Here is a 22,825-nt window from a genome sequence, read left to right as displayed (position 1 = left end):
TTTCTGACTCGCAATATGTCTGCCTATTTTGTGCAGTGTTGAAAACATGTAATATTTACTAATCGGGCAATAGAAATAAAATACATTACTTTGGACTGTTTCTGTCAGCATTTCAGTCGAGTAATTAGGTCAGATTTATAGCTAGTTTTACAAAATTGAACGTAATAATGCCATTAAATGGCAAGACATATTAAGCAAACAAACCGATCTTGTAAAAAAGTTAGTAAAGTTCAACATTTTATTAAAAAAATTAATCTGCTATGTGGAAGAGAAGCAACAATGAATAGGATGTAACATTTTTACAATGTCTTGCTGATTGGGAAAATTACTTAAGAATTTAAAAACAGACTATACACTGGTGAATTTCCTGAGAATTTATATTCTAGTGGCAAGTTGACACATTGGGTAGCAGACAATTTTGTACGTGTGGGACAACTTCCTGCATAAATGGAAACTTGGATTAAAATGCAGTATTGTTTTAAGGTATACATTTCCATCTTTTATATAATGTATTTATTTGTATAATTCTTAAAGATACATAGTAAATCAGATTTTCTGGGTTGCCGGTTCAAGCACAGGGGTTTGTTACAAAGAAAATTTCGAGTATCTGTCCATGAATCAAGGGATGGGGGTTCTAGGTTAGAACCCCCATCTCTTGATTCATGGACAGATACTCCAAATGCTCTTTGTAACGAACCTCTGTGGGTTCAAGAAGGTGATGGAGTGGGTTTTCTTGTTGACATTTAGAAATCACATTTTCATATGCATTTTGAGTCAAAATGCTGGATATTTTTGCACACTTTATGAGTATCACTTTTCTTAATTAAATTGCAATCATTCTTTCTTGATACAAAATGGATTTTTGACCCAAAATAATACATCATCCGATGTGTACAGAAATGACGTATCATTGCACAGAATTACCCGACGCACAGAATTTTCAAACATGGTGGTATATATTAAAAAATGATAAGAGTCCCTGTATCAATACAGGTTTGGGGACTGATTTAACGAATTACAAGAAGACAAGTTGATTTTATGGAAAATTTAGTCCTTGTTTATACAACAGTATATAATTTTGAAGGTCTTTCATCAAAATTTAAATCAACCCTTTTGAAAATGTTTTTTAAATGATGGATATTTGAACAGATCGTCTTTAGAAGATTAAGTTGTTTGAAAAATCTTGTTTGGAATTTTATTGCCACATATAAATTCAACGTTAAACTCTTTTCATTACAAGACAAGATTCTAATTATTTGCATTTTTTATTATTTTTATACTGTAATAGGAAATGTTACTTTCTATGAGATGCATATATATATATATATATATATATATATATATATATATATATTGCTATAGAATTCTTTAGAATTAAAGGTTTGAAAGGAAACAAAACATAATTTATGTTCATTATGTTGTTCCCACTTAGCAACATAATGCAGCAAAATAGTTAGACTTTTTATTCTATACATTGAAATGACTTTACATGCCAATTTATAGCAATATAATCAAACTTGTTTCGTGTGATACATTTTGTGGTTTTGTACATACATGATCATCTTTTCTTACTTCGATGCTTTTGAAGAGCCTTGAAAGAGAAATATTTTTAGATTTAGAAAATGCATGTTTTATAATCTAAAATGTTCTTTAATTCCATTCAGTAATGGTCATATGTGAGCCTTGAAAAAATTAATTTCTTCCTGGAAAACCCCAGGAAATGACCTGGAAATTTATCTTTAGAAAAGTGTGGAAACCATGAAGATAGCAAGGCAACCAAGTGAAATGACTACTTCAGAAAATAAAGAGCTTTGTTTCAAAGATATCAATCATTGTGGGCAAAGGAGTTTTAGAGAATTCCTGAATTGGCACTTAGAGATATCATCAGGGATTAGAAGAAGTTTCACTACTACTTGCAATGAAATGACAGCATCAATATTGTACTACTTGAACATTACAATGATTGAGTTTTGACATAGAAAATTGTTTCATGAAATAATAGTTGCTAACTTTTGAAAAAAAGGAATCTTGGTGATGTATCAACAGTTAGCCTTGTTCCCTGCTTCAATACACCATGCTTCACACACATTTATTGCACACCAACCAGGGAACCAGTCTGATCAACAACAACTACAAGAAGTGATGTAACTCAGATGTTTTTGCATACACATGAAGGTTGTTGAAACCATTTGGAATAATGCTAAGGCTGTTAGGCATCTTAAAAATAAATGTAATTTATGCAGAATTATGAACAGCTTTGTTATAAAAAGAATTTTGTTGACATTTATTCTCAGCACAATTATAAAATGAGTACTCAGTCATTAAACTGCTCAGTAACCCCCCTCTCCTGCTGTTTTCTCAATATCTTGTCGGTTTGCTATCACTTCTTACTTTTTGGAGGTCCCTCAGTAACTTGTGCCCTTGCTTATAGTGCAGTCTATGTTTTTGGACCCCATTGTGTGTGAGTTATCGAAGGAGATGTGTGATTTGTTTGAAATTTTTGAAATTTCAATATTTTCTCTAAATTATTTAATTTTTTTTTAGATAGATGCAATGTTACAACTTTGGTTGCATTTACATTGTGTCAGAATTTAATGGGTGAATGGGACAGAAATCGTGTACATTAATTTAATATTTGTGGTTGGTGTAATGCAGACAGTTTTAAATATCTGTTGTTGATGATTACATTTTCATTGATGGGTGGAGTTTTTAGATTTTATGTCCGTATCCATTTGAGCAATATCAGACCAACTTGGGCCTCTTTTTGAAATCATGTTCTCACCCTCTTCCACCCTTCCTCACTCACTCTCTCTCTCTTGCTCTCTCTCTCTCAAAACATTCCATTTTGAAATAACCTCATAGAATTGTCTTCTTTTGTGCAGGTTTTTGAACTTCCGTGTCATTCTGCAGTGAACTGCTGTTGTTTCCTTTCCGAAGTGTCTGTTGTTTGTGGGACACAAGATGGGCACATTACTGTAACAGATATCAGAAACATTAGGTAAGAACTGACAGCAAGAATAAATGAAAATAACAATGATTCAGTTAATTTCTTTTACTGCAAAATAAACTCACATCAAATCTGCAAAATTAAATTTTATTTATTTGTCTTGATTAATTTCAGTTTTTCCAAGCCCAATGGAATGCTGATTGCTATTACACAGAATTGTTATAGTTTCTGATAATAAATATATATTATTATATGAGTAATGCATTCATGATTGCAAGATCATGGCTTCTTGTCAGCATCAGAAAATCTCAATTATTATTATACAAGAAGCACTGAGGCATGAACTGCATTTTCTAAAGCTCACAACAAGATGTCATCTTACAGTCAAGGCTGAATTACTAGAATAATGATATTTTTGTTATATACAGATGGCTCCACTTAAGTGCATATTGCTTAATTGCATAGATCACTTAAGTGCATAGCGAGAAAGTATGGCCCCATTTTATATTGTAAATATACATGAATTCCGCTTGCATGCTCCGTTTATATGCATAGCTTGGGTCCGGTCCCTACGCTATGCTTATAAACGGAATTGACTGTACCTATCAAATTTCAGATGAATCGGTAAAATCCCAAAATGTAACCGAGTAAAAAAGAAATTGCTTTGCATTTCAACCTTTCTGATACAAGCTTCATCTTAAGTCATAAACCAGTTTTTATTATTTTGAACAGCTGATATGCATAATTAATTTGTGTTGTGTGATTCATTTTTGCCTACCTGACTTTTGTCATGACTTTGATTGAGGATTATGAATGGAGTTAATTCCTGCCTGACTTTTATGAAGATTTTAAGTAGTAAACAAGCTGTCGATTAGAATTTGAGCTCAAGAGTGAGTGGAATTTTTTATCAGAAATTTTGGTTTTCCAGAATCTATTGTGTTGAAGGTCAAGTGGGTGTTTGTATATATATATATATATATATATATATATATATATATATATATATATATATACATACATACATATGGGATTTGATAAACAGTTATTCATCCCTGTTTTATGATCAGGCTTTCGAATAATCTACAGTTGTCTTCAGATATGATTCTAGAAGAAATATTTATTGAAATTATTCATTGGAATTACAAAGTGCTGATGGATTTTTTGGACTCAAACACTACTTGGAGATTATTGGGAAATCTTTCAAGACCTTATGGATTGTATCATTGTGGTACATCAGGACAACCATATTGGTACATCAGGACATTCAAGAATGTTGGAATTCAGTTGGAACATTCTTTACTTTAGGACTTGTGATAGGACATTTATAATTATTTGGGATTTAATTCACAAAACTTTGTCTCTTTAATTTTCACATTTTTACTTAAATAAATAAATTTTTGTTAATTTTGCTAAACTTGTTGGTTTTGCTTCTTTCTATTACACATCTTAAGGCCTCAAGTCATAACAGCAGGAATATAAGCATAACAAATGAAGCATGTATAGCAAAAGTCATTAATTTTCACTACTATCATTATTAATAGTATGAATTCTTCAATGCTTGGGGGCAGCAGATATGTTATTTACCTCAGAATTAAAGAAACTGTGGCAACTTGATGATACTGATTTATGAGAGAGAATGCTACTCATTTCCATTTGTTTGTCAAGTCTGGTTTTCATGCTTATCCATTTATATCCAGGAAACTTTGAGAAAAGGTTCTAGCCTTAGTTGAGAGTATGGTAATTCTGAATTAGAATACAATTTTTTCATTTTTCAATTTTTAGGATTTGATGATAAAATTCTGGGTTATTTTTGGTTAGAACATTGATAGGTATATAATAAGGACTTTTCTTTTGTTAGTATTCTTAGTACTTTGATACACTTTTGAACCTGTGTCTAGTATCTGTATGAACTGGCATCAGTGTTTTGCATGGAACTAGGAAAACAAATGGAATTGAAACAAAGAAAATGTATCTACATACTGCAAAATACAGATTTGCATGAAGAAAGGTTTAATACATACCTTGAAGGAAGATGAATGTTACTCAAGTATATTACATTCTCTTTCTACATTCAACATGTCTCTGTGCAATATTACCTATATTCAACCAAGTTACAGTGTATATCTAAAGTAACATCGATACTTAAGCAAATAAATCATTTGGCTAACTCTTTGGGGGATACTCACTGGATAGATTATAATCCCAGCACGAAGAAAGTATTCTGATTTTTTTCCCCCTTTAAAGCTGTATGAAAAATATATTATTAAAATATGCATAACCTCTATGTTATTAGTATAGCATATGAGTATCCGATTGGGGAAAAAAAAATACCCCTACCCCATGACAGCCTTATGATAAAGTACTGAAACAAAAGCATTAAGAATACAAGAGCACACCCCACCATGGAGGCACCAACTAGCAGTGTCTGTGAGGGAGAGGCCTTCAAGCCTCCTAACTCTAGACATTGACCTATCCTTCCTACCGCTCACAGACACCCTACCTGTGGATGGCCACCTCCTTCAATTTCAGGCTTGCTGGATCTCCCTAATTTCTTGGACCAACTGGCTGATCCAGTTTATTTTGGGGGGCTTTGGATTTCATTTATCCTACTCCCTCCACTTTCCTGCTCTCCCATCATCATGAGCTTACCATCAGATTGGGAGAAGGATACCTTTCTACAGCAGAAGATATGGCTGCTCTTAAAAAAACAACAGGTTGTGGAGTTTTTGTAAAGACCACAATGACCTGGCTTTTATTTAAGACTGTTTCTTATTTGGAAGGTGAATGGCAAGTTTAGGCCGATCATCAGCCCGAGTGACCTCAACCAATTCATTTCTCTATGGAAATTCAAGAAAGAGGCAGTGACATCAATCCGTTTCTCCGTCCGACATGACAAGTAATCCATCAGTCTTGATCTAACTGATGCATGTTTTTACATCCCTGTACACTGCATCACAGGGATTTTCTGTTTTGCTTACTATGACATGGTTTAGCAGTTTCAAGTCATCTCTTTGGCCTTAAAATCAGCCCCTTGGGTTTTACTAACGTTATGGATTGTGTTGTTACTCTGTTCCAATTTACTTAATCTACGATGATGGCAGCATACCTGGACAACATCCCCCTGGAACTTATTGTAAGTTCTGTTCTATCTGAAGGCAAAAAACATTGTCTTCTCTCACTTTTGGATCATCAAGACTTTCTACTGAACTGTCTTAAGTCCAACCTCCATCCATCCCAGCTTTTTGTTCATCTGGGTATGGAGTTTATCACCAACCTGAATCTGGTACAGCTTCCTCGTGTTCACATAATCAGGATCATCAAACTTGTAAAGTCCATTACCAACAGGACTTGAATTTCAGTAAAGGAGTTCTTGCAGCTCCTTGGATTATTCAGTGCAACAGAGGACTTGATCCCAGTCAGCCGTCTTTGTACAAATGACATTTCTCCTTCAAATACGTTCCCCGATCACATTAACATTAGGGATATAAGCCTGCTACCTCTTGAATCCAGTCCTACTAAAAGACAAAAATTCGTCTTTTCGGTCTACCTCATATACACCAAAGGGCAATAACTCTTGCCCCTTACCTCCCCTTGCCACCGCCAGGTGTCACTAGTTTTTAAGCTTCGCTTGTACGGATAACGCATACATTATACCTCCAAACAATCCAAGCCATCTCAGCGTTAAATTGGACCATCCGAAGTTAAATTTGGATTTATTGCGTCGGACAATCATTCTTTTACAGGTTGTATACATTATTTAACAATTTTTTTCAAAATTGAGTGACTTTGTCACCCTTACGGATTTCGTCTACTGAAGACAATGTTACACATGCTATCGCTGAACTCGTGTTGTCAATTAAGAGTTAACGCGACACTGACTAATTTCGCTTACTCCGTTAGTAACGGTTGTGGTATTAGCGAATTAATAACATGCTGAATTGCTAATTTGTGCTTTGTTTTCTTTTCTTGTGTCGTTTCAGTAGAAATGTCAACCAAATGCCTGAAATGCAAAAAGTTCAAAGCAAAAGAAGACAACCATGACTCTTGTATTGTATGTACCAAGTGTACATCATCTATACCATGCAGCGTGTGTAATACTTGGACAGAGCAAACGTGGGGTGATGTAGTCCAGAAGGCAGCAAAAGGGAGGGATAGACGGAATAAGTTGAAGAAAGATAGCATTGATGTCCTCAGTATACATCCGAAGACAGCCTCCATTGCAAGCCTTGTGGGGGACATTGGGGTCCCCCCTCCACCTAAAGTTCGTCGTTTGCAACCGTCAGCTACAGTAACATCAGTGGCAATGGAGGAAAATAATGTTGACAGGGTACAACAGTCCACCTTGGAATAGATGCATCGTTTGGTCCAGGAAACGACGACGCAGCCATTGACATCAGGCCAGATATTACCCTTATTTCCCTCGCTTGCTTCCACAGCTTTTTCTGACTCTTTGGGGGGAATGTTCCCCCAATTTTAGGCTGCCCAGTGGGCGTAAGTACCCCCGCATGTCCGAGCATGACCTTCAGGCCTGTAAGTCAGGACGCATGGGGTTTTTACCTGATCCAACAGATCCATTTCATTATACAACCTCTACCGCACCGGCCGTCCAGCTGTCCCAGCATGGGGACCCTATTGCTAAAACGGTCCGACCAAATATGACTTATGGGAATTTTAGTGATAAATCCGTCCATCAAGCTGTACTGCCGGCAACATACCAATACTATGGCGGAGATTTTAGTGAGAAATCTGTCCGTCCAGCCAGGCCATTGGAGCAGCCGGTACCGGTGATAGCAGGACCGTTGCCAACATTCAGGCCGACCACAAGCCAGACAAACCAGCCGGCAGGGCCGTCCGTCCATATGTTCACGGCTTATCCACAAGGGAGAGTTAGTGACAGTGTCAAGGATGACGGAATCACGTCATCTATGCCACCTGGTATGCTCTATCCAGAAATGCAAGCTATTCCAGAACACGACTCGGCACACAGTGAGGGTGACGAAACTCCTGCAAATCAGCCGTACACAGATCCAACCATGGAACGGACTGAGTTTGGCTTCAAGGCGGCAGTGGAAGAAATTTATAGGGTGTTGACAACTTCAGAATGCCCTCCACCTCCTACCGCCACTCAAGAATACAAAGTTAAGGCGTCTGTAGATCTTGACAGGGAGGAAGAGACACCGTCTTCCGGCTCCTTCCCCAGTTGGCAGAAATTAAGGAGATCAGTGATCGTCTATCAGGACGAATAGGTGATCCGGGGAATGCTAAGGCGTTCTTTTCAGAAAGCCAAGTACCAGCGACGTTCTCGGGTCGCTGGTACAAAACTCATTCAGATGCCTTCAGTATGGATCTTCCGGCCCTGGACAAAAATATGGCAGCAGTTCACATGTCAGCTCCACTGTTTTACAAAGTGGACAAAAATGTGTTCCATGCCACGTCAATGCTAGTCCGGAACATAGTCGCTACATCTTCAATGTTAGACTTGGCTTCATTAGCCATTTTCAGACTCGCGGAAAAATCCGACAATGACCACGCTTGGGAGGCGACGGCCCGGATTGCTAGAGTTATTAACAGGGCAGCTCACCATTCCATGGCTAATGCGTTGACTGCTTCTGCCAACTTAGACCTGATACAATGTGACGCATGTCTGCGGTCCACGTTGCTCAAGTCCCATCATACTCTGGCTTTACGGATGACTCCGTTTGGGTCGCCTTTACTCTTTGGAGGAAAACTTGAAGAAGTTCGGAAGCAGGCAGCTCAGGAACTGCCCCTCCAACTAGCCGCCCAACCCTCGCAGGCATTTAGAAAAAATCAGCCCTGGCCACAGCGGAGGGATGATTGGCGGACCAGGGACAAGGGATCCTTACAGTCAAATGTGCAGTATAGATCCCAACCCAATGCCAGGAGACAACAGTCTAATCAAGCTAGGAGGCAACCATACAGAGACGGTAAGAAACAAAGTAACTCCGTCTTCAAGCCTTCTAACTCTAAAAATTGACATACACGCGGACAGCCTACCTGTGGGCGGCCACCTCCTGCAATTTCAGGACCACTGGACCACCTTTTTTCCTCAGAACGATTGGGTGATCCAGGTCATTTCGGGGGGACTTCGGATTTTATTTATCCAATCCCCTCCCCTGTCCTCCTCTCCCCTCTTCATGGACGTACCATCCGATCAGGAGAAGGATACCTTTCTACAACAGGAGATACGGTCGCTCATAGAAAAACGGGTGGTGGAGATTGTGAAAAAACCGCAATCGGCGGGGTTTTATTCCAGGCTGTTTCTTATCCAGAAGGCAAGAGGCAAGTTGAGGCCGATCATCGACCTGAGTCGCCTCAACCAATACATTTTACCACTGAAATTCAAGATGGAAATGGCGAGATCAATCCGTCTTTCCATCCGGCGGGACGAGTATGCCGTCAGTCTAGATATGACCGATGCATATTTTCACGTACCTATGCACCCTGTGTCACGGAAATTTCTCTGATTCGCTTACCGCGACGCAGTTTATCAGTTCCAGGTCCTACCCTTTGGCCTCAACATCAGCCCTTGGGCTTTTACCAAGGTTATGGATTGTGTTGTCACCCTGTTCTGCTCGACTTCATCTACAGGGATGGCAGTGTACTTGGACGACATCCTCCAGAAACATATGGTAAGTTCTATTCTGCTCAAAGGCAGAAACGATCTTTTAGATCATCTAGGCTTTCTCGTGAATTGGAAAAAGTCCAATCTCCATCCATCCCAGCGTTTTGTCCATCAGGGTATGGAGTTTTTCACCGATCTGAATCTGGTGCGGCTTCCTCCCACTCGCGTAATCCGGATCTTCGAATTCGTTGATTCCATTTCCAACAGGACGTGGATTTCAGCGAGAGAATTCTTGCAACTCCTCGGATTATTCAATGCGGTGGTGGACTTGATCCCGCTTGGCCGTCTTTTTATGCGTCCCTTACAAATGACGTTACTGGCACAATGGCGCCCCTTTTCAAGTCCCCTCAATCAAACAATAATGATCACGCCCGAGATACGATCGTTCCTGCGTCAGTGGCACAACCCCGGTTGGCAGTCCATGGGGATTCCTCTGGAGATGCCCCAAGCGGAGATAACAGTATGTACCAATGCCAATAACTACGGTTGGGGTGCCCACCTGTTGCCAAACTTCGCTACAGTCAGCGGCACGTGGGAGCCAGGGGAGAGGCCTCTCCACATCAACCTTTTAGAAATGAGGGCTGTCATCAATGCCTTTCATTTCTGGAAGGATCAACTCTGAGGAAAAACTGTCCTCATTATGTCAGACAACTCTGTGATGGTGTCTTACCTCCTCAAACAAGGGGGCACCAAATCACCAGACCTGTGCATTCTGATCTGGCAGTTTCTACATGGGTGCGACAACCTCCACATCAACATACAAATCAGACACATTCCCAGCAGACTCAATGTCTTGGCCGACACTCCTTCCAGGAAAGGTCAAGTCATTCACACGGAATGGTCCCTCCATCAATCAGTCTTTCTTTGGATTTGCACACTTTGGGGGCGTCCGATGATCAATCTTTTTGCGACAAGGTGGAATTGCAAGTTGCCCACCTTCGTCTCTCCAGTTCCAGACCCAGAGGCTTGGGCCATGGACGCTCTGTCAATCAGCTGGGAGGGGTTGTGGGCATTCGCCTACCCTCCCACGGTTTTGGTACCGAAAATAATCCAGAGGTTAAGGGTTCAGAACTGTTGGATGATTCTGATTGCCCCTCTCAGATGGAACAAGTCCTGGGTCATCGATCTACTCGATCTAGTGATAGATCTACCCAGGAAGATTCCAACCAGCCCAAATCTTCTCAAACAACCACGGTCACAGGTGTTCCACACCTGCCTGGACCATCTCCTTCTTCACGCTTGGCTCTTGTCCGGGCAGCCTTGCGAGACAAACAATTTAAACCTTCGATTGTGGAGAGAATCTCAAGAGCAAGAAAGCCCTCCACTCTGAAGGCTTACGAGGGAAAGTGGCATGTTTTCAGGGACTGGTGCCATATCAATAACATTGTCCCTTTGAGTGTCTCAGTCCTTCAACTGGCTGACTTTTTTCTCTGGCTTTTCGAGGAGAAACAGTTGGCTCCAATTACTATCAAAGGCTACCGATCCATGATATAAGACACATTCCGCCATCATGGTAGATGTGATATTGGGCATAACAAAGATCTATTAGATCTTTTAGACAATTTTGATTTCAATCGACCAAAATCCCTCACCCTTTTTCCAAAATGGAATCTGTCCTGGGTTTTAACATGGCTCAATTCAGACAAATTTGAACCTTTAGCCCACACTTCGTTAAAGCTACTATCATGCAAAACATGTTTCTTGATAGCGTTAGCTTCAGCATGCAGGGTGAACAAGTTGCATGCCCTTTCCAGTGACCCGAACTTTCTTCAGTTCAGATCAGATGGTTCGGTGGTCCTCCTGACGCAACCAGGCTTTGTAGCCAAAAATAGGTTACCATCCATTGGCAATCAAAGAATCATCATTCGCTCGCTCTCTTCCATAGATAAGTCAAGAGCAGCAGCCATGCAAGATCCTGTTCGTGCACTCAAGCACTATTTAAAATGCACAGAGGCGTGTCGGGACACACATAAGCGCCTCTTTCTTCCGGTAAAAGCTGATAAATGGGATATCACCCCTCAAGTCCTTGCTTCATGGCTGAAGTGGGTTATACTCTCAGCGTACTCTGAGGTCTCACAAGGTCAGAGTCGCCTCATGAAGATTACGGCTCATGAGATTAGAGCAATCTCGGCGAGCCTGGCATTCGAACACAATGTTTCGATCTGAGATATAATAGAAGCTGTTGGCTGGCATGCAGAGTCAACCTTCTCCAGTTTTTATCTCAGAGATTTGGCTTCGCAGAGGCAAACCTTGAATCTGGTAGGTCCGGTGTCGGCAGCCTAGAGGACCACCAGACCCATTTAAAACAATCAGCACAGCCTATCAGCTTCGCTGGTTTTGCCAGTGAAATTTCATAGGTAAGAAGATTTCAATAACTATCTTCTTAACCGTATATAGGGGTCACATATGACATGACCCTAGGCTGTGTTGCTGATGAAATTAGGAGAATGGGTTATCGTTCAAATGGGGAATCCAGCCATCATTCCCTAGAAGGTACCCGGGGTGGAGGTAGGATGCTCAGTATTCCCTCCTCCTATTACTTATTCTCCTAATGTTATGTGATCGGGGAACGTATTTGAAGGAGAAAGCAAATTTTTAGTAAATTATGTTTCTCTGAGAATACTTACCCGATCACATTACTTAAAAACCCTCCCAACCACCCCGCTATGCGAGCATACTCATATAATATATATCGCTCAGCTTAAAAAACTAGTGACACCTGGCGGTGGCAAGGGGGGGTAAGGGGCAAGGGTTATTGCCCTTTGGTCTATATGAGATAGAGAGAAAAGACGAATTTTCGTCTTTTAGTAGGGCTGGATTCGAGAGGTAGCAGGCTTATATCCCTAACGTTAATGTGATCGGGTAAGTATTCTCGGAGAAACACAATTTACAAAAATTTGCTTTCTTGGACAGTGGCACATCTTTTCAAGAATGCTCGATCAAGCAGCCATAATCACTCTCAAGATATGATCATTCCTGCATCAGTGGTGCAGCCAAGGTCAGCTGACCATGGAGTTTGTTGGAGAAGCCCCAAACAGAAACAATGGTATGTACCAACACCAGTATGTATGATTGTGGTGCTCACTGGTTACCAGACTTCTCTACTGTCAGTGGCACATGGAAGGCAGGGGAATGACCTCTAAATATCAACCTTTCAGAAATGAAAGTTGTCATCAATACCTTTTACTTCTTGAAGGATTAAATCTCAGGCAAAACAGTCCTTATTTTCTCTGACAACTCTGTGATGGTGAACTACTGTTATGAATATTTAATTTAATTTAATTTGTTTGTTAGTTTTTAATATTTAAAAAAAAATATTTTAATTTTGTTAGATGCTTTGGGTAATGAAACATTATATCTAGTTGCTGACCTTGTTCCAAAATCAGTGACAGTTTTGATAAACAATGTTTTTTAAAAAATCTTTCTCAGAGTAAGAATCATTAAATTGAGTCAAGGTCATACGTGGACTACGTGATGTTTATCACATGCTATATGGTAACAAACTTCTATTTATTCCTAAAAGAATGAACTCTGACCCTCATCTGGGGATGTTTTGCATCTTAATGTTTCGTATAACTGATGTTTTTATAAAGGTTTGTCAGTTGGGCATTAATATCTGACTCATTGAGTTGTGTTGTATTATGTTGTGACCAGTTTGGGCTGAATTTTATTTTCTTTCAAATTATTGAATTCAAGTGATTATTTTATCTGGAAATATGAAAGTGCTCTGATATAGTTCTTGGATAAAGACATTCACTGGAATTTATACTGAATTCAGAACTGGAATATAATTTTATGTGATTCAACAGTAGACTGTTGACACATCTGCACATTTGTAGGGATTTGAACTGAGATTCAGTTAGAACTTTTCATTGATAGGACTTGTGTTCATAATTCTTGGAATATTTTTTAATTTAATTTGCAATACTGTAAGTTTTTTTTCCTTATTTTCACTTAGTATTTTAGGGGAATAAATTATTCGTTAAATTTTACAAAGATTGTTGTCTGCAGTCTTTTTTTAACTTATTTTAAGAGCATAGACTCGTAACACTACATCTTCAAACAGGGAGGCACCAAATCATCTGACCTGTGTGTTTTGATTTAAACTGGCAGTTTCTATGTTGGTGTGAAAATCTCCATATCAACATACAAACCAGACACATTAAAGTTCAAGTCCTTCACACAGAATGGTCTCTCCATTAATCTGTCTTTATTCATATTTGCGCACTTTGGTGGTATCCAATGATCGATCTTTCTGCGAAAAGGTGGAATCACAAGTTGCCAAGCTTTTGTTTCTCCAGTTCCAGACCAAAATGTTTGGGCACCAAATTGTCTGACCTGTGTGTTCTGATTTAAACTGGCAGTTTTTATGTTGGTGTGAAAATCTCCATATCAATGTACAAATCAGACACATTAAAGTTCAAGTCCTTCACACAGAATGGTCTCTTCATTAATCTGTCTTTATTCATATTTGTGCACTTTGGTGGTATCCAATGATCAATCTTTCTGCGAAAAGGTGGAATCACAAGTTGCCAAGCTTTTGTTTCTCCAGTTCCAGACCAAAATGTTTGGGCACCAAATCGTTTGACCTGTGTGTTCTGATTTACAATGGCAGTTTCTATGTTGGTGTGAAAATCTCCATATCAATGTACAAATCAGACACATTCAAGTCCTTCACACAGAATGGTCTTTCCATTAATCTGTCTTTATTCATATTTGTGCACTTTGGTGTTATCCAATGATCGATCTTTCTGTGAAAAGGTGGAATCACAAGTAGCCAACCTTTTGTTTCTCCAGTTCCAGACCAAAATGTTTGGGCTGTGAATGCCCTGTCAATCAGACACATTCTGACATCATGGTGAAAATGTTATCAGGCACGATAAGGATCTATCAGATCGTTTATCCAATTTTTCCAATCAAGTGACCCTGGCTGTGTTGTAATTAGGAGAATGGGTTATCATTTGCATTGGGAATTCAGCCATCATTCCCTTGAAAGATACCTGAAGTAGAGGTCTAATGCTCAGCATTCCCTCCTATTACCTATTTTCCAAACCTAATGTGATTGGGGAAGGTATTTGAAGGGAAAAGCAAATTTTTAAGTAAATTATGTTTCTCCAACAATATTTGCCCAATCACATTACTTAAAAACCCTTCCAAATGCCCAGCTAGCATCCTTATTAGTATATCACACAGCTAAATTTAGAGAAACCTGGCAGTGGAAATGGAGGCAATGGGCAAGAATTATTGCCCTTTGCCTTTATGAACTAGAAAAATATAATTTATGTCTTTTGGTATGGCTGGATTCACGAAGTAGCAGGCTAATATTCTTAATGTAATATGCTTGGATAAGTATTCTCAGAGAAACAAAATTTTACTTTAAAATTTGCTTTCCCACATTATAACACATTTTGTTGTAATGTGATTTCATATATAGCATGATATTGCTCTGAAACCAATGACCCAGATTATAAAATTGTTTACAAATTTGTAAAACAACTTTAATTAGATTTTTTTTATCCATCAGCTGGAAACTTTGCATCAGGACTACTGGAATATATTCTTTTAATCAGCATTTGACTCTAATTAGGCACTATTGTATTAAATGTCATATATTGTATTTCAAACATGCATAGCATACCATAAATTATCGATGTCACTCATAAGCCACTATTGTGATTAGTCTGTATCAACTGGTATATTTGGTTGGATCATACTGAAAGTTCCTTTAGCTTCCAACAGACCAATGACTTAGTGTCTGTAAAGACACCTTGCTGATCTGTTGTTTTTGAAGTTTCAATGAGCAGCTATCTGTGATAAACTTTTCATTTATATTTGTCTTGCAAAGCTAGCTACTGAAGTGATCCAGTGCTTCCCAGAGTATATTATCCAAATACCAGAGGGAAGGTGACAGTCATTGATTGATGCTAGTTTGCATAATGCAGCTACCAATAAAGATCCATTAAAACCGTTGACATCGTCAGAAAGCGAAGACATTGATCCAGAAAGAGTATACAGCTCAGGAACATCACAGACTTTGCAAACAACTTCAATGAGCTGGTCTCTCAAACAACATAAAGTCATGGAATACTTAAGCTAGATATGATGTGATGTTATTCTGTGTTTGATTAACAATGAAATTCATCTTATGTATTGGTGTAGGATAGGAAAATTCTACCCATGGGTCAGAAATTTAATCCCGAGAGTGGAAGTCTCTTAACCTACACTGAAGTGTAATGATGGATTTTTTTTCTCTCACATTTCTGAATGAAAAATGAGGGCAAAAGTTAAAATGGTCTTTTGTGAATACTGCTGTAACATTTACGTAGAAGAACACACATTGAAAATTTGCTTAAACTAAGATTGAGCATAAAATGTTAGGTCTAGATATTCAGTGTAAACTTCAAATTATGTGTAAACATATGTTAGCTTTCAAACAACAGTGGTTGAATTTACTAAGGTAATGGTAGTGCACAGCATCAGAATTGTGTACTACAGATATCTTATGCAAGGATAATGTGAACAGGTCCATTGCAACAGGATGAAGCCTGGATGGGACTGGATTTAGCAAGAAACGCTGAAAGCAGTTGCAGGAATGAAATGTTTATTAATAAATAAAATGTAACTAAATCCATAGTCATGCGTATGAATTGAACAATGGATTTAACAGAATGATGTGTACTGAATTCAGTTACTGTGAGAAATGCAGTCATCTTAGCCAATGTCACCATCTACCACAGCATCAGGGTTGCACAAAAATCCACAATTCTCACACTTCCAGACATGGCCACCAGTACTAAAAACAGAAATTCTTTTAAACACTTTGTTCCAAAAATAGCCAAAATAAATGGCACCAAATTTTACAGAAAACATTCTTTTTAAGTTTTTTACAAATCATGCCAATCTGCCATCAAATATAGCTGCTGTCACCAAAAATAGAGAAAACTTTTAATAACTTATTTTGTTTATAAAAAACCGATCAATATATTTTTTTAAATCAAATTTGACATAAAGTGTCCTTGCTTAAATGCCTTTCAGATTTTTTTCCAAATGATGCAGTTTCATTATCACTCAAACATGATTGCCATTAGTAGAAAAACATTTGCTCAGAATTTATGCCAAAGAACAGCTAAACAGAATTTGACCAATTTTAGCACAAAGCATCCTTGAGGCATTTCAGTATTGGACAAATGATACTTATGTGCCATCATATATAAATGAAAATAGAGAAATTAAAGATAACTTTTTATTTTCATAGCAATACAATCAATGGCATTGCAAGAAATTTTAGTAGATAGCATCACAATGACCCATTTTCCTTGGCCAACTGCTCTTGCATTTAGTTTTGATCCAGATGTCACCAGGTGGGTGATCTCAGGCCCACTTGGACCTCCTTGTTTGTTTTGATATCTACAACCTCTGCTGAAATAATCTTTGAAATAAATCATTAAATTAATGAAGCCAGAAATAGAAGACTGGAAATGAAGGTTTTTCAACTGGATCAATTAGCAGATGATATGCATTACTGTAGGAACACACTTTATGATTGGGTCTGTGATCTCATAGTACTTGTTACAGTTTATTAGATAGCATGGTTTATTCAGATAAAAATGTCTGATATATCCACAAGATTCACAAAGAATATATCTGGTCTCATGTCTTAAAGGTAGCATATTAGATACATCTCCCGCTGACTGTTTCAGCAATCCAGGTAATAAAACTACAGATTGGACAAAGGCTTACAGCTTAGTCCATAGATGTATTTTCAGCTCAGTTTCAGGTTAATGCAATATTAAATTGAAATCAAGTATTTGTATGCTTGCTATAATCTGGTAATATTTTTGAAACAGGCTTCCCTTAAAGGAATGGAAGGAGAATCGGTCTGCAGTGTTGTCACTTCTTCCAAACGTTGGAGGATTTTTTGCCAGCACAGGTAAGGACCATTTATAAGAAACTCAATGGATACTTAAGAATAAATTACCATTCTGTGCCACGTGTCATAATTTACCAATATATTTTGTTGTGTTTTTGAAAAACTTGTTCCTTTTAATATGCATTGCCATCTGCAAAGGATTTAAAAATCCCAGCAAAAGTCTGTATATTCCACATGTAAAATCCCATCCAAGATATCCATAATGACACAACTAGTTCAGTGACCTCATGACTAATTTATTTCAGTTTACTAACATATTAACCATAGCTACAAAACATTCAAACATAATGACTTTGGATGTAAAGTATTTATGGAGTCTTTTATCTTAAGTTCAAGAAATTAACAGCAACAAGTTGACAATATTTTCCTCAGGAATCTGTTGATAATCATAGACGCTGTCATTAATCTTAATATCTGGACCCTTTAATTTTCTGGATATAATATTTTCAAAATTGATAATAAGTTTCAGTGAACTGTACTTCAAATTTCTGAACATCAGTTAACTTATTCTCACTTAAGATGACTCACTAGCATGAAGAAAAACAGACTTTCGATTTAAAATAAACAAACAGACCACAAGTCTGATATACAAGATGTACCAAGAATGGCCAGTTTGTTAATGTCTCTGTTCTAAATACTAGTGTGCTCTACAGCAAAGTTCTTTGTTTGTGAATACTACATCATTGAATCTTTTCCTTGTACATGCACACACCTTCACAGTGTCTTTGTCCAATTATTGAATGCCATTTTGTTACGTCATTCATACACTGGAAAACTGCACTTCCAGCTGCATAGCAGTCTTGAAGTCATCACCACTCAGCAAACCTTTGATGATGGGATTCAGCCAAAATGAACTTGTGATTAGACCAGGGTTGTATAGGTGTGGCAAACTTTGTATGCCAAATTCATTTAGAAAGTCTGTAAGAACAGCAGATTTATGCACAGGTGCATTGTCATGGAGTAGATGGATACTTCTTATACCAGTGTGCAGATGGGTGGTTTGTGTACCACAGCTTTTGGCAAAAAAATTTAAGCATTCAAATGTCCAGTGACACTAACAGAGTTTGAGATATGTACCTGGATGATTGGGCCTTTTGCATATTGTGTATAAAACTCTCTTGAGAGTCTGACTGTATCATGTGATTTGTGGTGTCTGCTCAGTTTTCTGATCCAAACTTTGCTAATATCACTTGTGTCAGGTTCAGAAAAGTAAATCCATGTTTCATCACCTGTCCTGTGACAGTCTCATTACATCATCTCTGGTCACTCATGTCCTATTTGACTAGTAGCTGTTTGGCATTTTCAACCAGTCTGTTTTGGATCAGTCATCAACAAATATGGGACATGTCTTGCAAAAGTCATTTTGAATTTCAGATGTTTCTTCAGCTGGCAAATTAATGATCTTGATAATATAAATGTTTTTTGCTCTGTGTTGAGTATCTTTGTCAATTGCCCCTTCAAACAAACCACTTCCTACTCTTTAATCATAGACAGTGGTCCTTAGAATGTGGTCATCTTCCATGGAATTATGACTATATTAAAAGGATGAAGCCACTTCAGAATTGTAGGTAATGACAGAGAATTGCATCGACAAACTTTTTCCAGTTGGATATTACCCTTAGTGTAAGAGTGTCCTGATTTTACAGTATGCTGTTTGGACATTGTATGTTATTTTGTCTATCAATCAGCATTAAGTTTATTCACAGGTTTAAAGAAACAAAAGAGAACAAAATGTTCAGAACTTTTCAGATACCTCTGTCTCATACTATTTTTTAAAACAAAATGCAGGTTTCCAAAAAGGTCTTTAGATTAAATGATGTATTTACTTTTAATGAAAATTTACTTTTTGAAAAAGCAGAGAATTCTGTTGTACTTTCTTTTAATAATATACAGACTTTTGATTCAATAAATAGAGTTTCATTGTGTAAAATAGCAAAGATTGATCCAAGTTCTTTCCTGTATAGTATAGGTGATATCTTTTGTCAATATATTTTCATGATATGTCCGTGTCTTGACAGTCTGCCTATCAGTCCTATGATGGCCTAACTGTGGTGACAGACATACTCCGCCATTTCATAGATAAGAAGTAGATATTTTTGTTTGGCTTTATTTATTGTTGTATGCTCGTGATATTATAATATTGACATTGTCAGATAAGGAACTCCATGGTTAGTTTGTATGCCTATATTTATACTGTATATGTGGTCAGTTAAGGTAAATGCTAGCAAAACCAATGTACTTATCTTTTTCCATAGGCAAAAGAAGAAACTTCTTAAACTTTAATTTTTTATTGTGAAGAATTAACAGTTGTTGATAATTTCTGTTACTTATGTTTCAGATTGGTTTAAAATGGCTAATTTGACAAAAATGCTAAATATTTTATCAAACAAGTAAGCAAAGAAATATATGCAGTGTTTTAAAAATGTAAGAAGTTCAAATGACCAACTTAAGTCCAATGTCATTAGTTTAATGTAATTGTTGTCCCAGTCCTAGTATATACTAGTGGAGGATAGGGTGTGTGGGGGTCCTACTATTTACTTGTTGAGGATGGGATTTGTCCAAATCCTAGCATATACTTGTGGAGGATAGGGTTTGACCCAGTCCTAGTGTATAATAGTGGAGGATAGGGTTTGCCCCAGTCCTAGTATATACTAGTGGAGGATAGGGTTTGTCCAAGTCCTACTATGTGCTATTATAGGATAGGGTTTGTCCATGTACTAGTATATACTAGTGGAGGATAGGGTGTGTGGGGGTCCTACTATTTACTTGTGGAGGATGGGATTTGTCCAAATCCTAGCATATACTTGTGGAGGATAGGGTTTGTCCCAGTCCTAGTGTATAATAGTGGAGGATAGGGTTTGTCCCATTCCTAGTATATACTAGTGGAAGATAGGGTTTGTCCATGTACTAGTATCTACTAGTGGAGGATAGGGTTTGTGGGGGTCCTACTATTTACTAGAGGAGGATGGGATTTGTCCAAGTCCCAGCATATACTTGTGGAGGATAGGGTTTGTCCCAGGCCATGTATATACTAGTGGAGGATGGTGTTTGTCCCAGTCATCGTGTATAATAGTGGACGATAAGGTTTGTCCCAGTCATAGTATATACATATGGAGGATAGGTTTTGACCCAGTCCTAGTATATACCTGTGGAGGACAGGGTTTGTCCCAGTTACTAGTGGATGATAGGGTTTGTTTTAGACCTAGTATATACTTGTGGAGGATAGGGTTTGTCCCAGTTACTAGCGGAGGATAGGGTTTGTTCCAGTCCTAGTATATACTAGTGGCAGATAGGGTTTGTCTGGTTGAATTGTAAGGATACTCTCTTCATTCTCAATCTGTCTGAAGTCTGGTTGAATTGTAAGGATACTCTCTTCATTCTCAATCTGTCTGAAGTCTGGTTGAATTGCAAGGATACTCTCTTCATTCTCAATCTGTCTGAAGTCTGGTTGAATTGCAAGGATACTCTCTTCATTCTCAATCTGTCTGAAGTCTGGTTGAATTGTAAGGATACTCTCTTCATTCTCAATCTGTCTTAAGTCTGGTTGAATTATAAGGATACTCTGTTCGTTCCTAATTTATCTTAATTCTGGTTGAATTGTAAGGATACTCTCAGCAGGTGCAGTCTGTCTGAAATAAATATATTCTATACCTCTGCAACCCATATAATAATTTTTTTGTGCACAGTGCAAGTGTTGAATATGGTATGATGTCTGGAAGGTAGAGCAAACTGGAGAAGTAGGAATAAATATGAACCTTGATAAGAGATCACACACCCTTGCATATGACAAAAGTGTGGATCAGCCCAGGAATGCAGACTGAGGTGCAAAGTGGGGGCATTACTGCTATGCTTTCAATGGTGTTTATGATAAAATTTACACGACTGAACAATAGAAATCTTAAAAATGTTATTATCAGTTAATTCCAACATAAGTCTATTAAAACTACAAATTGCCACTTATTAAACTAAACAAAATTAAATTGTAAAAAATAATGCCAAGTGTACTGAATTCATTAAAATGTCATTATAGTTAAATATTGTGATTTATAGTAACTACAAGACAGCAGGATTTGGATTCATTGATTCATTCAAAATTAAATGCAGATGATTGTAGAGCATGTATCTATTGTTGAACACATAATCATGTGATTTTTGCCAAAATTTCTGAAAATAATGACCAAAAAACAAAGAGTGTATTACACATATTTCCAAGCTGTATCCTTTTTTCTATATTAAATCCCTCCTATATTCTGAAAATTCCATCATTTTTTAGATTGACATTATTTTATTCAGACAAGTCTTCTCTATAAAATGGAGAAGCTCAGCATTTCCATCATTGTCAGTTTCACTCTCAGAGATGAAGGTTGTTTGCTCCTTTTTTTCTTGTCTAATAATCATTTGAGGAATTAGAAATACCTGACACAGTGATTGGGAATTAGAAAGTACCTGACATAGTAATGGTGAATTAGAAAGTACCTGACACATTTATGGGCAGGTGAAGCTTAAAACCCCAAATTGTCTGTTGCTGTTAATTGGCTGTAGATTCAGCTTTGATGTTATTCTTATCTCTTTTAGATTGGACAATTTTGGTCTCAGTCTCATATGCATAACCTTCACACTCCATATAAAATACCTTAAAATGTGAATGCTTTGGCAGCAAAAAAAGTAAGTCAAATGCTTTTATGAACAATTTAGTCTGAAAAGATAAATATCTTTACAGGCCATTTTGCTTTTCATTTTCAGGAGATGGTTCTTGTTTCTTTGTGGATGGAAATTTCCAGACATCAACAGAATTCACTGGGTCAGATTGTGATCATCTTTACAAAATAGCCAGTGATGGCACACATTTGTACACAGCTTGTAGAGATGGACAGATTAGGAAGTACAGGCTGAACTTGTTGTAGCATCATTTTGTTCTCGGTGGATTCTGTTTCCTTTTTTTCACTGTTAAAATTTTGACATGGTATTTTAATGATCACATAGTAATAGACTTTGCAAACTAAATAAAGGCTTCAACAATTCTGAATTGTGTTAATGATGTTGTTATTTGTAAAGATTGTGACAATAAAATATGAAACATTTACAATCACATTTGTTATCTGTTGTCCATCTAATAGATTTTGTTTTCATTGGTAGCTTGTATATGATATGGTTCTATCTTGTATTTTAATTAGGATATTACTTTCTTTAATTGGACCACTCTAGTGGCCTAGTGGTTAGAGTGTTGTCTCAGATGTGGGAGGTTGCAGATGCAAACCCCAGCTGAATCAAACCAAAGACTTATGAAAATGGTACTAACAGCTGC

At 37.6% G+C, this 22,825-nt stretch overlaps 1 protein-coding gene across 1 annotated transcript in view; it reads left to right on the top strand.

The window, feature by feature from the left end:
- LOC149797159 (proteasomal ATPase-associated factor 1-like) overlaps window positions 1–22,606 on the top strand; it is a 45,698-nt gene extending 23,092 nt beyond the window's left edge. The window contains exons 9-11 of the mRNA XM_089961832.1: window positions 2,883–2,998; window positions 17,438–17,520; window positions 22,264–22,606. Of these exons, the coding sequence (XP_089817958.1) occupies window positions 2,883–2,998; window positions 17,438–17,520; window positions 22,264–22,424 (360 nt within the window). The 3' untranslated portion in view covers window positions 22,425–22,606. The remainder of the gene's footprint in view (window positions 1–2,882; window positions 2,999–17,437; window positions 17,521–22,263) is intronic.
- Window positions 22,607–22,825: the final 219 nt, after the last annotated feature.

Source organism: Sinohyriopsis cumingii, chromosome 6 (assembly GCF_028554795.1).
Source record: "Sinohyriopsis cumingii isolate HCF-2022 chromosome 6, ASM2855479v2, whole genome shotgun sequence".
NCBI lineage: Eukaryota > Metazoa > Mollusca > Bivalvia > Unionida > Unionidae > Sinohyriopsis > Sinohyriopsis cumingii.
Note: the sequence above shows the minus strand (reverse complement) of the source record. Positions and strands in the feature narration are given on the sequence as shown.